This window comes from Tursiops truncatus, chromosome 13, assembly GCF_011762595.2.
Source record: "Tursiops truncatus isolate mTurTru1 chromosome 13, mTurTru1.mat.Y, whole genome shotgun sequence".
NCBI lineage: Eukaryota > Metazoa > Chordata > Mammalia > Artiodactyla > Delphinidae > Tursiops > Tursiops truncatus.
In genome coordinates this window covers 80,911,138-80,930,811 of record NC_047046.1, presented here as the reverse complement: position 1 = coordinate 80,930,811, position 19,674 = coordinate 80,911,138, and the positions used below count along the sequence as shown (strand labels likewise).

Below are 19,674 nucleotides of genomic sequence, written 5' to 3'. Positions count from 1 at the left end.
AATGTGCCATCATCCATCATGATGCTACTATCTTAAACACTGTATGTTTGCTGGTACTGAGCTGGAATTGTCTGTATAATAGAAAGAATCTTTTCAGTGGCAGGTATTTTGTAAAGCAAGGATTTTCTGATGCAAAATCAGTTATATTTAACTTAAGCACGACAGCTTGAAACTTAGTAGCCATATGGTCAATATTGATGTTCAAGTGCCTAGATATTCTGGGACCAAAAATAATCTAATGATTCAATATTCTAGTTGTTGACCCATGAAAGTAATATGTATATAGATTTCACAATTACTTCCCAAAGAAAAGGCAAAATGAGATAAATTCTATAGCTGAAAAATGAAGAACATTGTCCCATTAATTATGTGCAAGAAAAGGCTGTATCTATATCTACATAGACACGTACATATTCCATAAACCTTCAAATGCTTGTGTGCAAGTACCTACGTGCAGCATTAAATACATCCCTCACTTTCCCAGCACAGTTCCCTCTCCAATGGGATTACAAGTAAATCAAAAGGGTATGATCTAATATGAGAATAGAAATGAAACTTGGACCCAACAGAGTGACTCAGGGCTATAGTTAATGCCTGAAGAGCAATATTCTTTTCTTTGCTCAAGACACTTTTGATGAAGTTCAGCTTCTACATTTGGAACTAACCATGTGCCAGTGGCATCTGTTGTGCATAGGGAAAATATTGTCATTATAAAAGCAGAAAGTGAAATAGCCCTCTAAATTTTTTCCTTTCCATCAATCCCGGAGTCTGAAGAGAGCATCGGAAGACTCACTGCCAAAATGCCAAGAAATAACAACACTTTTTAAAAACTCCCGAAATAAATAAACATCATTAAACAACCTCACTGTTGCTTAAGACTGCACTGACCCTTGATATTCACACCCATTGTTTGTAACTGAAAAAACGGAGCATACAAAAAAATGGTCCTGACATGGAGTGTCCTTCAAACGGATGTTCCGTGAAAGGTTGTACATAATCTACAGAGTATTTCAGAGGACCCAGAAGAACCATAACGTTTTCACAGAAATGTCTGCGTGCTCTAATGTTAGCAGATAAAACCTAACAGTAGTAAACACAGAAAAAGTACAGTCATCACAATGGCCATTGGAGAAAGCTGGAAAATAATTAATACGTGAATTTATTATGAGTCACATGACATAGGGCTCTACACACCAAAGTCTTTGAGGCGCATTTACGAACAAGTTCAAAGTGATGGGATAACTCCCCTAAGGAGTCCTTCCAGGGCCACCTCTAGACAGCACAAAGCAGGTGAACCTTACCTGCATCCCTTCCCTCTGGTCTGCCTTTTACTTTCCCACTTTATTTTTTTTAACCTGGCTACTCAAGTAACCCCTTCTTGTTATGGTTTAGAATGCTCCTACCTTCTTTTTGATGCTATTTCTTCTATCTTAAGAAAGGAATTACCCTAAACAATTTTATTTTCAATTTTTCAATATTCAAAATTTATCTTCCTCTAAGGGCTAATTTCCAAGGATCTGAGATTCAATGAAAACGTAGGCTAATTAATCCAGCAGAAAACCAGGCACATAAAGATAAGGGCAGCACATCAAGTCATCTAGCAAATTACACTTCTTTGAATTCCATTTTAACGGAAGGAAGGTTTCTGCATTTGCTATGAAGAAATTATTTTATGCCCTTAGTAACATAAAACACATTGTTTTACTAAAACTTGTTATGTTTTCCATTGGGCCATTTCAATACGAAATAGTTAAAACTGGTTCCAGTAAAATGACTTTTAAAAATATTTACCTCTGTGAAATAATCCTATCAGGCAGGTTTTTTAAACCCATCTCTGATCATGTCACCTTTTTATTTAAGAAACTGCGTGTGGGTTTTACTGCCTAGAGTACTGGTTTTCAGGTTTCAGTGTGCATCAAAATTACCTGGAGGGCTTGCTTCAATACAGATGGCTGGCTTGCCTCCACCGTTATTGTTTCTGATACAGTAAGTCTACCCCAGGGCTGGCTAATTTACATTTCTACTTGTTCCCAGGAGATGTTAATGCTGCTGCTCTGGGGACCACACTTCCGAGAAGTGTCGATTTGTGAAACTCATTTAAAAATATTGCCAAGGAAGTAGCAGCATCTGAGAAACCATGAGGAATGCTTTTGAAAAGTGATGCTATGTTCCAGTAGAGCAAATCAGCACATTTTATTCAAAATTGTTTTCTAATCTCTGCTCAAATCAATTAATTCTATCTCAACTGACTCATGCCTGACTTGTCAAGAAAGAGTTCTTATGCCAATTGGAATAAAGAAGGGAGAGAGGCATAGAAAGAAAGGGGGTATATGAAAGATAGTTCACAATTCAGCAAGATATGTATATCCCAAGTATGTCCTTTTGAGATCATCAACAATAACAATAAAAACACTATAAAGAAGCACTGAACAGCAGAGTTCCAAGTAGCCAAAAGAATTAGAAAAGAAACTAGCTGTCTAAATAATGATAATAATATCCTGAAACATGAATAAAATATAAAGTCCTGTGAAGACTGGTGAATGTGTGAAGAAATAAATTTTTGAAAGGTTATGTAAAAAATATTAGTTTTAAATGTGTTCACACATATAAACTATAGAATTCTAGAGCGAAAAATCCCAAACACATTGCCCATAAAACTGTATTTTGGTAAAACTTAGGTTTGTATAATGGCTGATAGATATATGAGAAAACATAATTTTATTTTAAATGGCCGAAACAATAACAAGGTGAAATATTTATAAGATGAATTGTTCTGTCCAACAAAGATGCTTACTGTTGCTGAATCTGCAGTTGCACTTACCAGAGCAGTTTTACTCTAGGGCTGGATTAAGAGGTCCAAAGGAAGAGACCATGCTGCAAATGGCCTTGACACAGGGTTAAGGTCACAACCACAAGAACAGTCTCGAGGGGGCTACAAAACAAGGTTTGGTCAAATTGAATTGGACAAGATCTGGCGAGAAAGCGTACCTACACTCAGGAGAAATGGTCCTGGAAAAGGGACAGTGAGACCCCAGGTGATATGTGGGAGACCCTGAGAAGGACGGAAACCTTCCCTTCTCAGCCAGTGAGGTTTTACATAGATCTTGTTTAGGGCAGGAACTAACCCAGTATAATATTAGCTGGAGCCTGGCAAGTGGAGGTAAGTGGAGCTTGCAGGTGCAGCAGGAAGCAGAGGATCACTGATGACGTTTCTGACGTGAAGCAAAATACCCTCCAGTGACTAGAAATCAGTGAACAGAAAAAAAAAGGATGATGAGCCCTTCAACCAGTTTCTTGGTAATTTCCATCTTGTAACAGAAGAGATGGAACACTGGTTTTAAAGGAGAACCATGCTAGGGCTTCCCTGGTGGCGCAGTGGTTGGGAGTCCGCCTGCCGATACAAGGGACACGGGTTCGTGCCCCGGTCCACGAGGATCCCGCGTGCCGTGGAGCGGCTGGGCCCGTGAGCCATGGCCGCTGAGCCTGCGCGTCCGGAGCCTGTGCTCCGCAACGGGAGAGGACACAACAGTGAGAGGCCCGCGTACCGCAAAAAAAAAAAAAAAAAAAAAAAAAAAAGGAGAACCATGCTGAAAAACAGACATATAAGCTCAGCTAAGTTTCCTTGGTAATAAAGTGAAGTATTAAAAAAAACAGACTTCTGGAATTTATGTATTGAATAATTTTGTGAATCTACCTCATAGTAAACAGTGTCTGTGACTGCATGAATATAAAATACATCTTGTGTATATTAGCTGATTAATTAAAATAAATTTGGGAAATGTCTATTGGATGCCAGTCCATTCTTTTTTCAAAGAAGGTCCTTTAAGTTTTAGCTGTTAGCTGATTGCTGAGCAGTCTATCCACCTCTGTCTATCTCACTTCTCCTGATACTTCAGAAGTTGTGGGTTTGAAGGTTGGGTCAAAAGAAAGGATGGAACATGGAACTAAGTATTACACCTAAATATCTGAAAAATAAGAGCTTCATAAATATTAAAACCGTCAGGTTTTCCATGGGGAGAGGTTAAACTTTATAATAACTGCAGCTAAGTGGGTGAGTGTAAAGTCATACTTTCACCTTCTCTTCCTAAAATCCAAGTATGGCTCAAAAGGAGAAGCCCCACAATAAGAAGAGTGTTCTTTAGCAATCTGGTGACATCCCTAATTTTCTGAATTTCAATTCCAGGGTCTTCCATATAGTAGAGACTTAAATATTTGTTAAAGTTCATTAATTAAAATATTTAGGGATTATTAAATTAAACAACTTAAAGTTAATATTTATATGCATATATATGGTTATGCAATGATTAATAATAGCTCTAAATGATTGGACAATGTATAATTTTGAATTTCACTTAGTTGTTTCTATCAACCAGTGTTTCCATAAAGTAAAACTCACTCTACATACAACTTAATGGTCAAAATAATTTTAAAGATTTAACAAATTATTTTATAGCAAGAGAATTCAATTTTTATCTCAAAATTTCATGTGATCAGAATATTGATAGTTACGGAAGACATCTTTTCAGTTAAATTTATTACTGCAGCTAATTCATTAAAAGACCCAAACTTATTTGTCCCATCAAATGTGGAAATGAGCGTTGTCCAGTTGGTGACCTTTATCTCCTTATTTAGCCACCATGAACAGCTGTGGCTGCATCCTGTATCCTGCTCGCAGATTCATCATGGTGAGAAGAATAACCACTACACCTCCCAACTCAGGTTGTCCCCCGTCCTCTCTTGCACACTGCTCTGGTACCAGCCTGGTCAGGACTAGATGATTCTACAGCTCTGCCAGCCTGGGTGAGAGAGCAACCTCCCCATCTGGCGAACATCCAAATTCTATGAGTGGTTCTCTTGCCTTTCCCCCTTCCTCGTGCTTGGAGGGGGACAGACCCCCTCCTTTCTGCTCTTCTCCTATGAGAGAATTCTCCTCAATTAATCTTCCAGCCTGCTCTTTAGAATTTCATGGTGCTTTTCCCACATGATCCACCGCTCTGGGGCTGCAGTACCTTTCTGACACAGCAAGAAAGTCCCACTCTAGGCTCTATATTTAACAATTGTTACATACCAATTCCAAACATGAAATTTCAATATTAATACTAAATTAATAAACAGTCTACTAAATGTTATTTAGTCAAAGGACCAGAGTTATTGGCCTACTATTAACCACTAATTAGTAAGTCCACAAGAATCGGGTGTTTGAAAACCTAAATGCATGCTTGGGAGTGTTGGAATTTGTTAATGAGAATTCATCTCAATTTCGAATCTAGGTTCACCCCACTGTTTGATAAAATATGCTTTGTTTTTAATGGTCATATGAAGTGCCACAAAATTCAACAGAACCAGATGTTACTCAGAAAATAATGAGATTTTCAAGATCATTCTGAACTTTACATTCCTGTCTCCAAATGGCTGTAATATTGGGATATTGCAGTGGCCAGCCTTCAATTTCAGCAGCCTTAGAAATGGAGCCACACTGGGAAAGCAGATATTTGCACATTTAGACACATCCTGAGATCTGTATAATGCAATTAAACCAGCAATGAAACAAAGCATGATTGATGCTTGTCAAAATTTGTGGAACTCTTCAGAAATTGTGACTCCATTTCCACCAGAGTACTGAAATTTGTCAAAATTGATTTTATTATAACGTGGCAATAGCAATAAATGCAGTTGCCAGGTGCCACCTGCTCAATGGACACTGTGAATTGGAATCCTTGCAATTCTCGTATCAAATGGCAGCACTTAAAAAAAAAAAAAACCAGGGCTTCCCTGGTGGCGCAGTGGTTGAGAGTCCGCCTGCCGATGCAGTGCCCCGGTCCAAGAAGATCCCACATGCCGCGGAGCGGCTGGGCCCGTGAACCATGGCCGCTGAGCCTGCGCGTCCGGAGCCTGTGCTCCGCAACGGGAGAGGCTACAACAGTGAGAGGCCCGCGTACCGCAAACAAACAAACAAAAACAGTAATATCTTTTAATCCCCCAGGAACTAATTTATTTTTTTCCTTCCTTCTTTCTTTCTTTCCTTTTCTTTTTTTAACAAAAAAATTACTGTTGACAGCATTTTATCTGCATTTCCAAGTAAATCATGTTCATTGTAGTAAATACAGAAAATCATTAAAAATTCAACTGCTATTATACCGTATAGAGATAATCTGTTAAAGTAATGTGTATCTTAATATACAAGCATATTCACATATATTGTACTTATTATCATACAGAATATAAAGTACTGAACCCTTTATATTGCCTTTACTATAGTATAAAATTTTCAGGTGCTATTAAGGATTCCTTGGGGATACAATTTTAATGATTGCATAATATTCTACTGTATAGCTATGCCGTATTTCATTTAATAATTATCTATTTGATGAATATTGAAGTTAAGTCAACTTCTGTCTGATATAAATTAGGCTATAAGAAAATAACCAACTTTCAGTTTAATTTGCTAAATAATTCACTCATTTTATATTGAGTCATAGGGTTTACTTTATTCTTATATATACATTTTGGATCATTTTAATACCCTTGATTATTAAATTACATTGGGTACTAAGATCTGAATTATTGGATTAAATGCCATAAACTCTTTTAAGAACCACACATTGCCAGATTGCTTTCCAGAAATTCCGTACCAATCCATATTCCAATTAAAAAACATATTTTATATTTTATATATTCATTTTACATAAATGTCCCCTGCCAGACTTTTAAACTAGGTTTACTATTTCTCTGTTGATTTTAAGAATTCTATATACTACAAATTTTTCCTATCATGTTTATGACAAAGACTTCATCTCAGGTTTCCTCAATTTTGTTTATGGTATTTATGGCCAGAAAATGGAAAATGGTTTTAATTTTTCTAATAAGTCCTTTGTTACTGAAAGGTTAAATATTATATTACCCGCTCATAGCAGTTTTAGCATTTTATTTTTTACAGTAACTGGTATATTGAAGCACAATGAAATGTTCATATCTTATTTATAACGTTTATTCAGTTTTGACAAATGCACAAGACACAACTTTTCTGTCACCTCAGAAAGTTCCCTTATGCTATTTTCCAGCTGCCCATGGCCCCCAGAAGCAACCACTGATCTCATTTCTAACACTGTAGGTTATTTTTGCCTATTTTAGTAGCCTCCTGTGAGCCAGAAGCTCAGCACGTCACTAATTTATTTCCAGTTTGTGGCGTTCCATTTTTATTTTTTATTTCCTTTTAACGTTTTTTGATGGTGTTTTCTGAGGAGCATAGGTTTGAATTTTGATGAAGCCCAAATTATTTATTTTTACAGTTTTTTTTCAGTGTTTTATATAAGAAATCTTAGCCTATCCTAAATTTGCATCCACCTTAAATTGATGTTTGAGTATCGTGTATGGGAAGTTGTATAATTTTAATTTAAATTTCTTGAATGAACATAGGGCCCTTTGGGTTTTCTATTTGTTGTTAAGTTACTTTGGGTAATTTGGATCTCTGTTAAGTAATATAAAATTTTATTTTATTTACAAAGCCTATAATCAGAGATAATATTTTGATTTTTTCTTTTATGGCAGATGGAAATTAAAAAACATTTCCCCCAACACTTTTCCCTCCAATTTTAACATTTATTATATCCTAATCTGAGCTCTGGGACTGTTATTACTACAGTTAGGATTTTAAACTATGCTCAAAGAAAAATGCAGAGCTTTGCAAAATATATTTTTTAAAGTGAAAGGCTAAAATTTGATGCTCTCAACATCTACCTCAAAAGATTTGAAAAAGAACCTGCAATTAAATCCAAAGCTATGGAGCAACTGAGTGATTAGTCACAGTGAATGAGAGCAGAAATTAATACATTTTAAAACATACTGAAAAAAAGGTTTAATAAATAGGTAAATCTCTGATGATGCTGACTATGGGGGGAAAAAGCCAAAAATAACCTATATGAAGTAAAAAAGGAGCTATAACTACAGTGTAGACAGGTATTAAGAAGATACTACAAGGATGTTGCGATTAAATTTATGTCAGTAATTTTGAAACTTTGTAAGAAATGCAAGAAACGTTGCAAGAAAACTTTGCAAGAGAGTCCTAAAATCACTGGTAGATGTTTTGAAGCTGATTATAATCAACAGTTTATTACCCTGAGTTTTCAAACTTTAGTGCATGTTAGGTCCCTGGGGTTATTAAAATACAGACATCTGGTCCCACATCCCAGAGATGTTTGTTTTAGAGTGTGGCTGGGGGCCCAGAATTTTCTTGTCTAACACACACTTGATGTGAATGTGACAGAGACATGCACAATATTCCGGAGAAATATGGACTTTCCTGCTAGGCACTGTGATACTTGCTTTGCATGCTATATTTTATTTAATCCTTACAACAATCCTATGAGACATGTACTATCAGTATCATCCCAAAGAGCAGGAATCTGAGATTTAGAGCATTTCAGTCTCTTGACCATGGCCCCAGAGCTTATGAGAACTGGAACAGAACTTGATGATGTACTAAGTTTGTTTGGCAACATATGTTCGTCAGGCTACAAGTTTGACTTTCAAGCTTGACACCATAGTTTTACTGTAGCAGGAACAAAATGGATCACCAAAAGTTGGGTATATCAAAAGTGAAATCTCGGCCCCTGAATGCTTATACTGGTGGGAGGGAGAGGAAATGGAGCTCCCCGGACTGAGCCAGAAAGTTGCAAAACTCATTCAAGAAATCAGTTTGAGGTCCGAAAAACTCAGTACTTACTGAAATATCCAGGAGGAGAAATATAAGGTTTTATTCTGCCGGTGAAAAGGATGGAGAGTCTAATACAGTAGAAACACAGGATTAGACAATTGGAGTGAAAGAAGAAATGCAGAAGACAAGTACAAGAATGGTAGGAAACATTCCTACCTACACAAAGGGAACTCACAATATCCAGGAGGTCCATGAAGAGAAGCCCTAGAGAAGCTAATTTGTACTACTCGAATCTAAACAAGCTTTGGTACGAAAGTATAATGGACCACATTAATGCTCTGAATTAACAGAGCACAGAAGAGTGAGACAAATTTGAGGTCAGCGTTCTTAACTGTTTTTGAGCCACAAACCACATTAGCAGTCTGGTGACGCCATGGACTTGTCTCAGAATTATGCTTTTAAATGTATAAAATAAAATTCATAGCATTACAAAAGAAAAAAAATGAAATCTCATTAGTGTATACTGAGGTTTTCTTTTCTTTCCTCTTTGTGTGTGTGTATATTTGTGTTTGTTTTCTGTCAAATGAGGGCTCATTTAACCCAGTTTCTGATCAAAGTTCAATCTTTGAGCTTCCTCCTCGTTTCATCCAGGCTGATTTGAAAACCCCCGGAACTGATATAGTCCCAGGTGTCAGCAGAGGAGACACGGTCCTCTTATCTGGTTCGTATGTACCCATCTCCCTGTGGAGTTACTTCACTTGCTTTCCTGTGACACAGCAAGTCCTGCTTTCAGAGAGTATCTGGGGTCCAGTGGGGGCCAACAGGAAGCCTGGGCACCCCATCCATGCCATATCAGTTTTGAGACAGTTGAGGTGTAGCTTTATCTTGTTACACCTTGCTAGGCTCTGCTGACATCTCTCCATCACATCTCTCCATCTCTTCCTAGGCTTGTCATCAAACTCCATGCAGAGAATCAAATTCTAGTCTTTGTTCTTGTAGTAGCCTCCAATTTACATGAGGAGATAGAAGCATGTGTCTGTGTCCACTCAAACTCCCAGGGAAAGGGTATGCGCAAGGCATTACCTTATTTTCAAAGTCCCTCTTTTTGCCTGTAGTTGGGAGATACCAGTAATTCTGGACTCAGCATTCTCCCCAGAACCTTCTCCTTTCACATAATTACAAATGTTTCTGAAATTTGCATCTTTGTTATTATTGTGTTTGTATAGGGCATGTTTCCAGGGCAAAGCAAACAGGACAGGTTCTTTGGTGTCTCAAGGTATTTCTCCCAGTATGCATCTCACTTTGTAATGATATGGCCAGAGTTAGACAATGGATCACTTAGATTTGGCAGTGTAGGGAGGGAAGCACTACAAAACACCCTTGATTTCCTTGAATCATCTATTTCAAAGACAGGTAGAAATATTTATGGCATTGGCCTTGATTCCATTGTAGTGCATACTGAGGACCAAACGGGAAAAGTGGTGTTTTGACCTAGTTTATTGATTATATGCAATGTCGACAGCAATCAAAGAATGGAATTAGCAACACAAGATAAGGTGAGGAGGCACATATTTAGGGCCCATTCAGGACTTTGTGTTATATCCACGAGTATCATCTTATTCTTGCCAGGATGGCTGCTCCCCTCACCATCATCTTTCAGCTTCCCCTGTAGATAAGCACCTCCACTGGTTATACTGGCATTTTCCAACCTGTTTCATGGAACAGATATGAATATCCACAAGCTATGGACAGGGGTTATGCGTAGAAAAAGACAGGTAAAATGAGTATGGGAAATGTTGCATTACACAACGTTAAAAAAGGTCTTCATTCTAGTACAGCTTTATTCAGCTCACGCATATGGTGACCATCATATAGGGTTGGTATTAATTTCCTAGGGCTGCTGTTACAAAGTACCAAAAAACTGGGTGGCTCAAAGCAACAGCAATTTATTATCTCATAGTTCTGGAGGCTAGAAGTCTGAAATCAAGGCGTTGGCCAGGCTAGGTTCTCTCTGAAGGCTTTAGAGGGAGAATCCTCCCTCATCTCTTCTAACTTCTGGGGTTTGCTGGCAATCCTTGGCCTTCCTTGGCTGGTAGATACATCACGCAAGTTACATGGCCGTCTCCTCTCCATGCATCTTCACATCATCCATCTCTGTGTCCAAATTTCCCCTCTTTATAAGGACATATTGCATGTCATATCGGATTAGGGCTCTTTCTAACGAGTTTGTTTAAACTTGGTTCTCTGTAAAGATCCTATTCCCAATAAGGTCCCATTCTGAGGGTTAGGACTTCGACATCTCTTATTTTGGAGGGGAACACAATCTAACCCACAATAGTGTTACGTAATATTACATTCACTCTGCTGATTCCCTCACTGCAGAAGGCGTATAGTAGTAGTAGTAGCAGTATTTCCTGGAACTCACTTTGGGAAATACAGGAGTGTGTGGATGGCATTTGGAAGCTCAAACATAGGTATGCGAAATTTCTTCTCCCCATGCAAAAGTGCGTTTTGCTGAGTGTTATCCCAGGGACAAAAAAAATTAACCTGGAACACTCTTTCATGACTAGTCATAAAGTATGTGTATAAGTGTGAATATGGCTTACCCCAAATCAGTTTTGAAAAACTGGGGAAAAGATCCTTAAAATAGAGAAAGTTTTACTGTTACGGGTGTTATTGTTTTGTCATTAACTGGCCATTTCCCAAACGAATAAAGGCCTGCTAATACTGGCTTTAATTACTGCTGGACATTAAGAATTTCAGACTTCCTGCCTGACTGAGAGGGTTATTTAGAGGAATAAGAAATAAGTTTTTTTTTTAAAGAAAGGTAGGCTGCTCTGATTAGAACTGATCATACCTATACCACAGCACTTCTATTTTTATTTTAGCATGTAGATTGTATCATTTATCTCAATTCTTCACTTCCTCTCCACATTAGATCAGACTTTCTAACTCATGTCGTGGCCCCACAGGTGGGGTGTACTTTTGTACCCCTTGACTTTGGGCTTGGCCACAGGACTTGCTTTGGTCAATGAATGTCAGTGGACATGACAAATGCAGAGACTTAAATTATGTTGCAAGTTTGGGCTTGATCTCTTGCCCTAATGTTTTTGTTTTGGGAACATGCCTTAGGTAGCCGTTAGTGTCAGGAGGATGAGATATACACGGAAGAGATGCAGACATCACGTGCAGCTTGGAGCCAGTCTCAGCATTACCCAGCCTAAATCCAATGAACCCTAGCCAACCCACCTATGCATGAATGATAAAGACACACTTCCAGGTCTGTGCTATTGAGATTTTGTGTGACCAAGAACACGGCATTATTTTAAAAAACATTGATCAATACACCTTGTTTGTAGGTTTGTCTCCCTCACTATTCTGTGAGCTTTTTAAAAGTAATGGCCCTATTTTACATAATTCTACATTTCCTCAGCTTAGTTCTTGCATAGCATAGCCTCGAAAATGTTTGATGGGTGAAGAATGAATGAGTGAGTGACATACAAGGGACTCTGAGTGGAATGTAGGGAGCATGGTTACTCTGGCAACCCAAGTAAATAATTTAGAAACAACACTGGAATACCGCTTTGCTTCTGCAGAAAGGTTATACACACATTCTTAGGCTAAAAGTAGGAATTCGTGCCAATTCTAGACCATTCATAAGCAGGGACTCTTGGTCCTGGAAAAAACCAAACCCTCAAATCTGACTCTGCATTAACCCGATGGCAAAGTCTGAGGTTATTTTTCCATTTTGTTTTGGATAATGATCTCTTGTATCAATAGCAAAATGGACATATCCTTGAGTCTACCTCCAACTGCAGCAGCAGGAACTTCACACAAGTGACTCGCTTCTTGGCTGTGATGCTTACTTCTGCTATTAACGATTAACACGTAACATCTGTTTTCTAGAATTGCTATTACGTATTGTGACTCCTTTCTAAATAACTATGATTATAACACCTTACATTAACATTTTCCACATAGGCTTTTTTCTTACATTAATATTTTCTAAGGTCAGCATAGGTTATCTTAAACACAACTGAAAGATGTGAAGATTCTGCAAGTTGTAAGAATTTAAAATTCAACATGTCTACTTAGTATGCACTCTTTTGTGGCAGTGTTATCTGAAGTCCAAGAATAAGTTTGTGTGTGTGTGTGTGTACTTGTGTTCCCTTATTTTCACCTATACTATGTGGGATTCTGAATCAATAGGAAAACAGCTGACAGCACTAGATGAAAAATGATTATAGCAAAGAATTTAATCAATAACCACTTTTATCTTAGCAACATACATTACACATGTAAAAATTAATTGCACAAATGTTCACTCTTCGCTAGTCTCAGAGTAAATAAGACCAAGCTGTTTGAAGAGTCAGAAAAACACTAGAGGAGTAGTAGCAATTTTGAATGTCAGAAAAAAAATGCTGTGGTTAGGACTGAGCAATGAGTCTTCCCTTGATGACGGGATACCACAAGATCACCACAAGCCACCGTAATGTAATTTATTACATCAATTCTGCACGCATGCATGTGTATCTCATCTCTTAGGAGAAATTTCAAACTAAATCCCAGCATATCACTGATAAAACATTAAAATAATGTTTCTGATGAATAAGAAATTATAGAATTTAGGGCTTCCCTGGTGGTGCAGTGGTTGAGGGTCTGCCTGCCGATGCAGGGGACACGGGTTCGTGCCCCGGTCTGTGAGGATCCCACATGCAGCGGAGCAGCTGGGCCCGTGAGCCATGGCTGCTGAGCCTGCGCGTCCGGAGCCTGTGCTCCGCAACGGGAGAGGCCACAACAGTGAGAGGCCCGCGTACCACAAAAAAAAAAAAAAGAAATTATAGAATTTAACACTAAAATGCTTTAAGGAAAAAACCTAAATCTGTGATGACAAATCTTTCATAAAGGATTGATTCCAATCTGAACATATTAATGACTTAAAACATGTATTAGGAAGTTAAAGAATTTGTTTATATTAAGAGGTGTTATGATTGAAAACTATGGAAGGACAGCTTTAAAAGATAATATTATTTTTTAAAATACTTTAGTTAGCTAAAACAACAAACATTTTCCCTACATGCAGTAAAATGAACAGGTGTGTCCCTAAAGCGATCCCGGGGCTCAAGGGAGAGGGTTCAAGTTAGCTAAAGAGCATTCTTAGTCTTTAGCATAGGATTTTATAGACTACTGGTAGTTATTTCAGGGCGGACTTAAAATGGAATTAGCATGTTTACGGGAGAGGTCTACTGATTAGGAAGTGACAAAATCGGGGAATGCAAGTAACAAATCGTGCCAATTTGTGTGTGTGTGCTTCTCTTCCAGGCAGCATGTAAACACACATTCACTGGGATTTTTGAGCTGGCAATAGTAGAGTCTGTAATTTAGACATTCTGTCAAGATTTATGCCTTTCATGTTGTCCTTCGGTATAAATTATTCTTTTAAAAAGTTTTAGCTAGTTCTCAATGGCCAAAAGAAACAAAGGAAAGATGTTATTATTTGCACTTGAGGAAGCATTTTAAAGAAAGTGTATGTAACTCGAAGAGCTTGGAGCAATGGCTATGTCCATGGCCTTGGACTCAAAGAGAGAAATTCACCCACGTGGAAGGTACTTCCTGGGGAAAAGAAATCCTTCCAGCTAAGTTTTTCCTTTTAACGCTAAACACTGAAGGGTCTCAGTGATCATGATTGTGTGTGTGTGTGTGTGTGTGTGTGTGTGTGTGTGTGTGTGTGTGAGACTGCCAATTTCCTTTATGGTACCATGTACTTTTAGGGGGTCATTTAAATGGATCAAATACTACCTTCTTTAACTAAATAATTACTATATATTAAAAGCACATATAACCCTTTTTATCAATTTAGGATTATTAAACAAAATAAACCTAAAAAAGCATTGGATGGCATTGGATGTTATTATAATTTCAGGTCTTCTCTAAAGTATATGCAGGAATTAGTTTTTGATTTCTTTATTTTTACTTGTGCTTTAAACAAACAAACTTGTGCTTTTTTAAAAAACTGAGCTAGGCATGAGAGTTAGTCTTTATTTTATATTATCTCATGTAACCATCATGACAACACCATAAATTGGTATTAGTTCATTTTCACACATTAGCAAACTGAAATTAGAAGAGCCTTAGGAACTTGTCCTAATTAAGGGGTGTAGCCTACATTCAAGTTGCATCCTGAAAAGTTTGCTTGTTAGGCTATATCTGCTTGTGCTTCTTATATAGCTCTGGCATTTAACTCCATGTTTGTCCTATCCTAAAAAATTTATGTTAAAGTTTTCCCTTTATATTGTAGGTAAGTTACTTTGACATTATCATCAAATTAGAAATAGAAATTATAATAAACCAAAGGAGTACATTATCCATTTGGATGGAAACCATATACAACCCCAGATCTTTAAAGTAACAGCATACAATTCACACCAAGTAAGCAGCACACAGTATTGCTTCCACCCACAGGCCTAATTTATTCACTTTCTTCATATTTTCTTTATGTAGTACTTGACGAATGTTTATCAGTAAAGAGTTTTTTTTTTTTCTTCTTCTTTTCTTAAACTGAGAATGAACAGCATATTTTAAGCAGCACAATTATGGGCGTTCTGTACTTAGCACAGTTCTCAGAAACTAAATTGGAGTGATGAAATCCAAGAAAGGGTGGGAGAGAAACTGGAATATCAAAAGGAAGCTAGAAAAAGAGCCACAGAAAGGCCTTCCTGACTTTCTGAAACTACCAACAGGGGCAAAGTTGGTGCCCACGTATGTTTATAATCAGGTCGTGGGGAAAACATTTTTTCAGTGTAGCAAAACCCAAAAAATAATGTCTTTGATGGTCTATGAGACAGTGATGGTTGTTAGAATATTATTACTTATAACAAAACCATTATTGCTAAGTATTATCCTGATGCATTTTACTGGTGCTGTCTACAGTATAAACCACAGATAATTCCAGAATTTCTTTTTAATAAGTAGTGTCAACCTTCACCAACATCCCTCAGCCTTTTCAAAAACACTAGCCATAGAAATTAAGAACATTGGAAAGTTTCTATTTTCATACTACTAGATCTTCTGGTGATAATGATAATTATTTTTTAAAATGGAGGGGAAAAAAGCTCATGACATTACTCTGATTTCATTATTTAGAGATGTTAGTCAAGAAGAGGCAGCATAACTTCTTAAGAGACATCAGAAATGTTTAATTAGAGAGCAGTGCAGTAAGTAAATAACATGTCACATAAACTTCAATTTTGTTAAACCCTGAGATTTCATGCATTGTACTTCCTTACGTGTAGTATGCTATGGATTGAATTGTGTCCCCCTAAAATTCATAGGTTTAAGCCCTAACCCCCAAGGTGATAGGATTTAGAGATGGAGTCTTTGGGAGTAATGAAGCTTAGATGAGGTCATGAGGGTGGGGCCCTCATAACGAATTAGTGCCCTTACAGGAAAAGACAGGAGAGAGCTTATTCTCTCTCCCCCTCTGCCACGTGGGGCCACAGCAAGAACTTGGCCCCCAGAACTGTGAGAAATTAATTCCTGTTGTTCAAGCCACCTAGTCCATGGTATTTTGTTATGGCAGCCTGAGCAAAGACATACTATTAGCCACATTCCCTAAAATCTATTGAAAAATAACACAATAAGCCAAACTTATTTATTTAGACTCCAAATCTATAACAACTATCAAAGAAGAAAATGTAGGAATGCTGTCCATTCAAAACCTTATATATAATGAATAAACTTATTGTTGAGGTAACTTATTTATTGAGATAAATGACAATGTCACAGAGCAAGAAGGCAGGAGACCTGGATTGTACCTTAGTATTTTTCTAGTTGGTATGCAGTCTTGAGAAACTCCCTTAACAGCTGAGGTTGATCAGTTTATTTTCCCTTAAAAAGGATTGGTCTGAAACATTTCTGAGGTCCTTTCCACTTTCAAAGTTCTATAGCTCCCAGTGCACTTTAAAAGAAAGGAAGGATGGAGACGCACTTACCATTCTGTTCCCGCTGCACTCCTGCCGCCAAGAGATCAGGCTCCCCGAGGCTGATGTCATTCAGCCTGGTCCCCAGACACTCCATGCAGAGATGCTTGCACCACTCCTCGGCCTCCAGCTCTGAAAATGAGCACATGCCATGGAAGTCAGGCAAGGCTACATAGGAATGATGGAGAAGGAATGTTTCCTGAACCAGTTTCCCAGGTAAGTGGTGAGCATTAAAAAATCTACCTTAAGAAAACTGAAAAGCTATATTTAAGCAGTGAAATAAAACAATCTCCACAATTGTTTCCCTTGACATTATAACATTGTATTTTAAAGTTATTTTAAGTTATTCCAATGTACTTTATCTTATTTATAAATAATAGACTGAGATTTGTTTACTAACCAGTATATTTTAGATTGATTTAATTTGAGGAAAGAATTTACTCGGAAAAATTAATTAAATACAAAATAAAAATATATAAGTGAATAGCTGAAAAATGTCGAACTAGATTAAACACATGACTGTCCTCCTGAATGTAACTTGGATGTGTGTGGACTGAAGGTCTGATCCCCGTCATTCTGAACTGCAATGGATCACAGATCAGCAAAAGAATGTGATCGATTTCCTTTTACAAATCTCAAAAGTAGATCATCCTCACTTAAAAAAATTTAGGGAAAAGATATTAAAAATAACTTTCCCCTTTAGAAAACTCCAATTATTTAAGATATTGATTAGATCACTCTCTTTTTATTCCCATTACTTCCCGACTTCTCTATATTCGCGGTTTTTCTTTGCTTGAAACCTCTGAATACCTTTCACCTACACAAAATCTTGTAGTATTGAATGCTTTCACAAACAGGGATGAATTTGATCCTAATATAAGCCCTCTGTGCATGAGATGACTAAGGATTAGTGTCATAACTGGGTCTCATATCCTATCATGGGTCAGCACCACGACAGAATTGGAACCCAAGCCTTCTAACTATTTTTATATGCAGAGATCCGAAAGGTTAGAAATTTTGGGCCAAGCCCCCACATCACTGCACAGAAATTGGATAAGAGTTTTCCACTGCCACTCATCCAGAGAAATTTCTGACTTTTTCACATAGCATACGTCTGTACTAGAGCAGTTCAATATAGATTTCCTTCGAATCTCTTGCTCCTCTCTGTGGATGACATTTCCACCTTTGCCCTGGCATTTTAAACTCCCCATAAAAACGTTATCTGTGACACGTTTTCTTGACTCCAAGGATACGAGTATCAACTGCTCTGCTCGACAGCCAACGTCATCAAACCTGGGTAATGCTTTCTCCCTGTGCTCAGTCACACCGCCTTAGCATCAAAAATGGGTTTGATCAATGAGATGTCAAGCCATATTTGTCACTTTTTCTTCGTTTTATCAAGACCATAGAATGTTGTTAGAAAATAAAGAAAGAGAACATGCAGTCTCCCACGGAGTACTATTCTGACAAAAATAACGCTTCCAATGTTCAAATCACAAAAGTGATTTTTCCTTGCAAAAGCTATGGTTTGCATCCTTCAGGGATTGTCCTCTGTGGTGTCAGACACAGCATGTGCCCAAGGAGAAAGCAGATTCTCATGTGGGCCAGGCCTGGCTCCTTGTCTGGCTGGTGGGCTTTTCCTCATGAACCTAGAAAAGAATCCCTTCTGATCACAGGGCCTCTAATACAATAAAAAGGCATTGCTGGGGCTCACAGTTTTCTAAAAAAAAAAACACGTTTTTTCTTCTGGTGAGGGAATGCCAGCCTTCACAGAAAAATTTTACACAAGCAACAACAGCATATATTGAAAATAATTTTCATTAGATATATGAATTTTGACTTCTAAAATTTATGAAAGTTTTGAAAGCTTTTCTAACAACAGATCAAAAGCTTAAGCCAATTTCCATGCCGTGTCTCTAGAAATCCTTGACATTTTTGCTAAGGGAGACAATATGGTTATATTTTTTCTTTTTACATTTTGATGTTGTGACTATTTCTCAGAACTCCTCGACCTTCAATCATGAGTGAAATCACATGCAATTAACATCTCATCTGCATGACTCTACCTGCGAGTATTTCCAGGACCCCATAGATGGAACGAAGAACACCTGCTATGCTATGTGTGGTACAATTAAAAGTGTGAAATGTGACAGAGCACCTGTGTCACAACGTTCCCTTTAAATACGAAGTCAGTGCATGCCCAGAGGTTAAGAAATATGTCCCTCACTCCTTCTAGTAACTCTTTTGTCCTAGGATTGAATGAGATAAAGAAAACAACCACACAGTAAAGGGCTTCTAGGAAGCTCCAGCTGACTATTTTGAGTAGAACTCAACTTGGCGTTTCTGTAAAGACCAGAGCCAGCGGGCTGCCTCCACAGCAATGAGAGGGGCTCCTGGGCTTCCACCAGCAGGTAAAGATGGCTTTTGCAGCCAATCTTGAGAATTGCAACGCTTCTGCATTTTAGTAGTACAGCAGCATGTATGAAGAGAAATAGCAAGAGTAATACAATAAGACTAGATATAGTCACATTAAAGACTGAATTATAAACTATTTCAGAAAGAAACAGAGAGAGAAGGAGAGGGAGAGAGAGAGAGACGGAGAAAGAGAGAGAGAGAGAGAGACATCCCTGCAATTCAGCTCAGAAGAATCAGATCAGATCAGAATCATCAAGGGTTCATTTCTTTATTAACAAACATTTTCTCACTGTGAGCCAGGCACTGTGCTAAGAGGATATGGAAAAACACAGTTTCTGTTCCCAGTTATCTTAGAGTCAGGGGGTGGGCAGGAGAGTCTGGTGTGTGGTTCTCTGGAGGGCTGTGGCTTAGCTGGTAGGAGCTGGGGCACCAGGACGAAGGCTGAGCAGCTCAGAGGGAATCTGATCAGGGACCTGCAGGGCAAGCAGGAAGGGGAGGGAGTGTGTGTGAGTGTGTGTATCGGTGTGTGTCTGTGTATCAGCTTGTGAGTGTGTATCAGTGTATGTGAGCGTGGGACAGTGTGCATATGAGCATGTTAGAGCCCATCAGTGTGTGACAGTATTTGTG

The 19,674-nt window shown here is 38.1% G+C and overlaps 1 protein-coding gene across 2 annotated transcripts in view; it reads right to left on the bottom strand.

Annotated features, from left to right (window-relative positions):
* The window catches only part of DOK6 (docking protein 6), a 412,918-nt gene that overhangs the window by 144,023 nt on the left and 249,221 nt on the right, over nucleotides 1–19,674 (bottom strand). For both annotated transcript variants that reach the window (XM_019936445.3, XM_073790812.1), the window contains exon 4: nucleotides 16,645–16,764. In XM_019936445.3, the coding sequence (XP_019792004.1) occupies nucleotides 16,645–16,764 (120 nt within the window). The remainder of the gene's footprint in view (nucleotides 1–16,644; nucleotides 16,765–19,674) is intronic.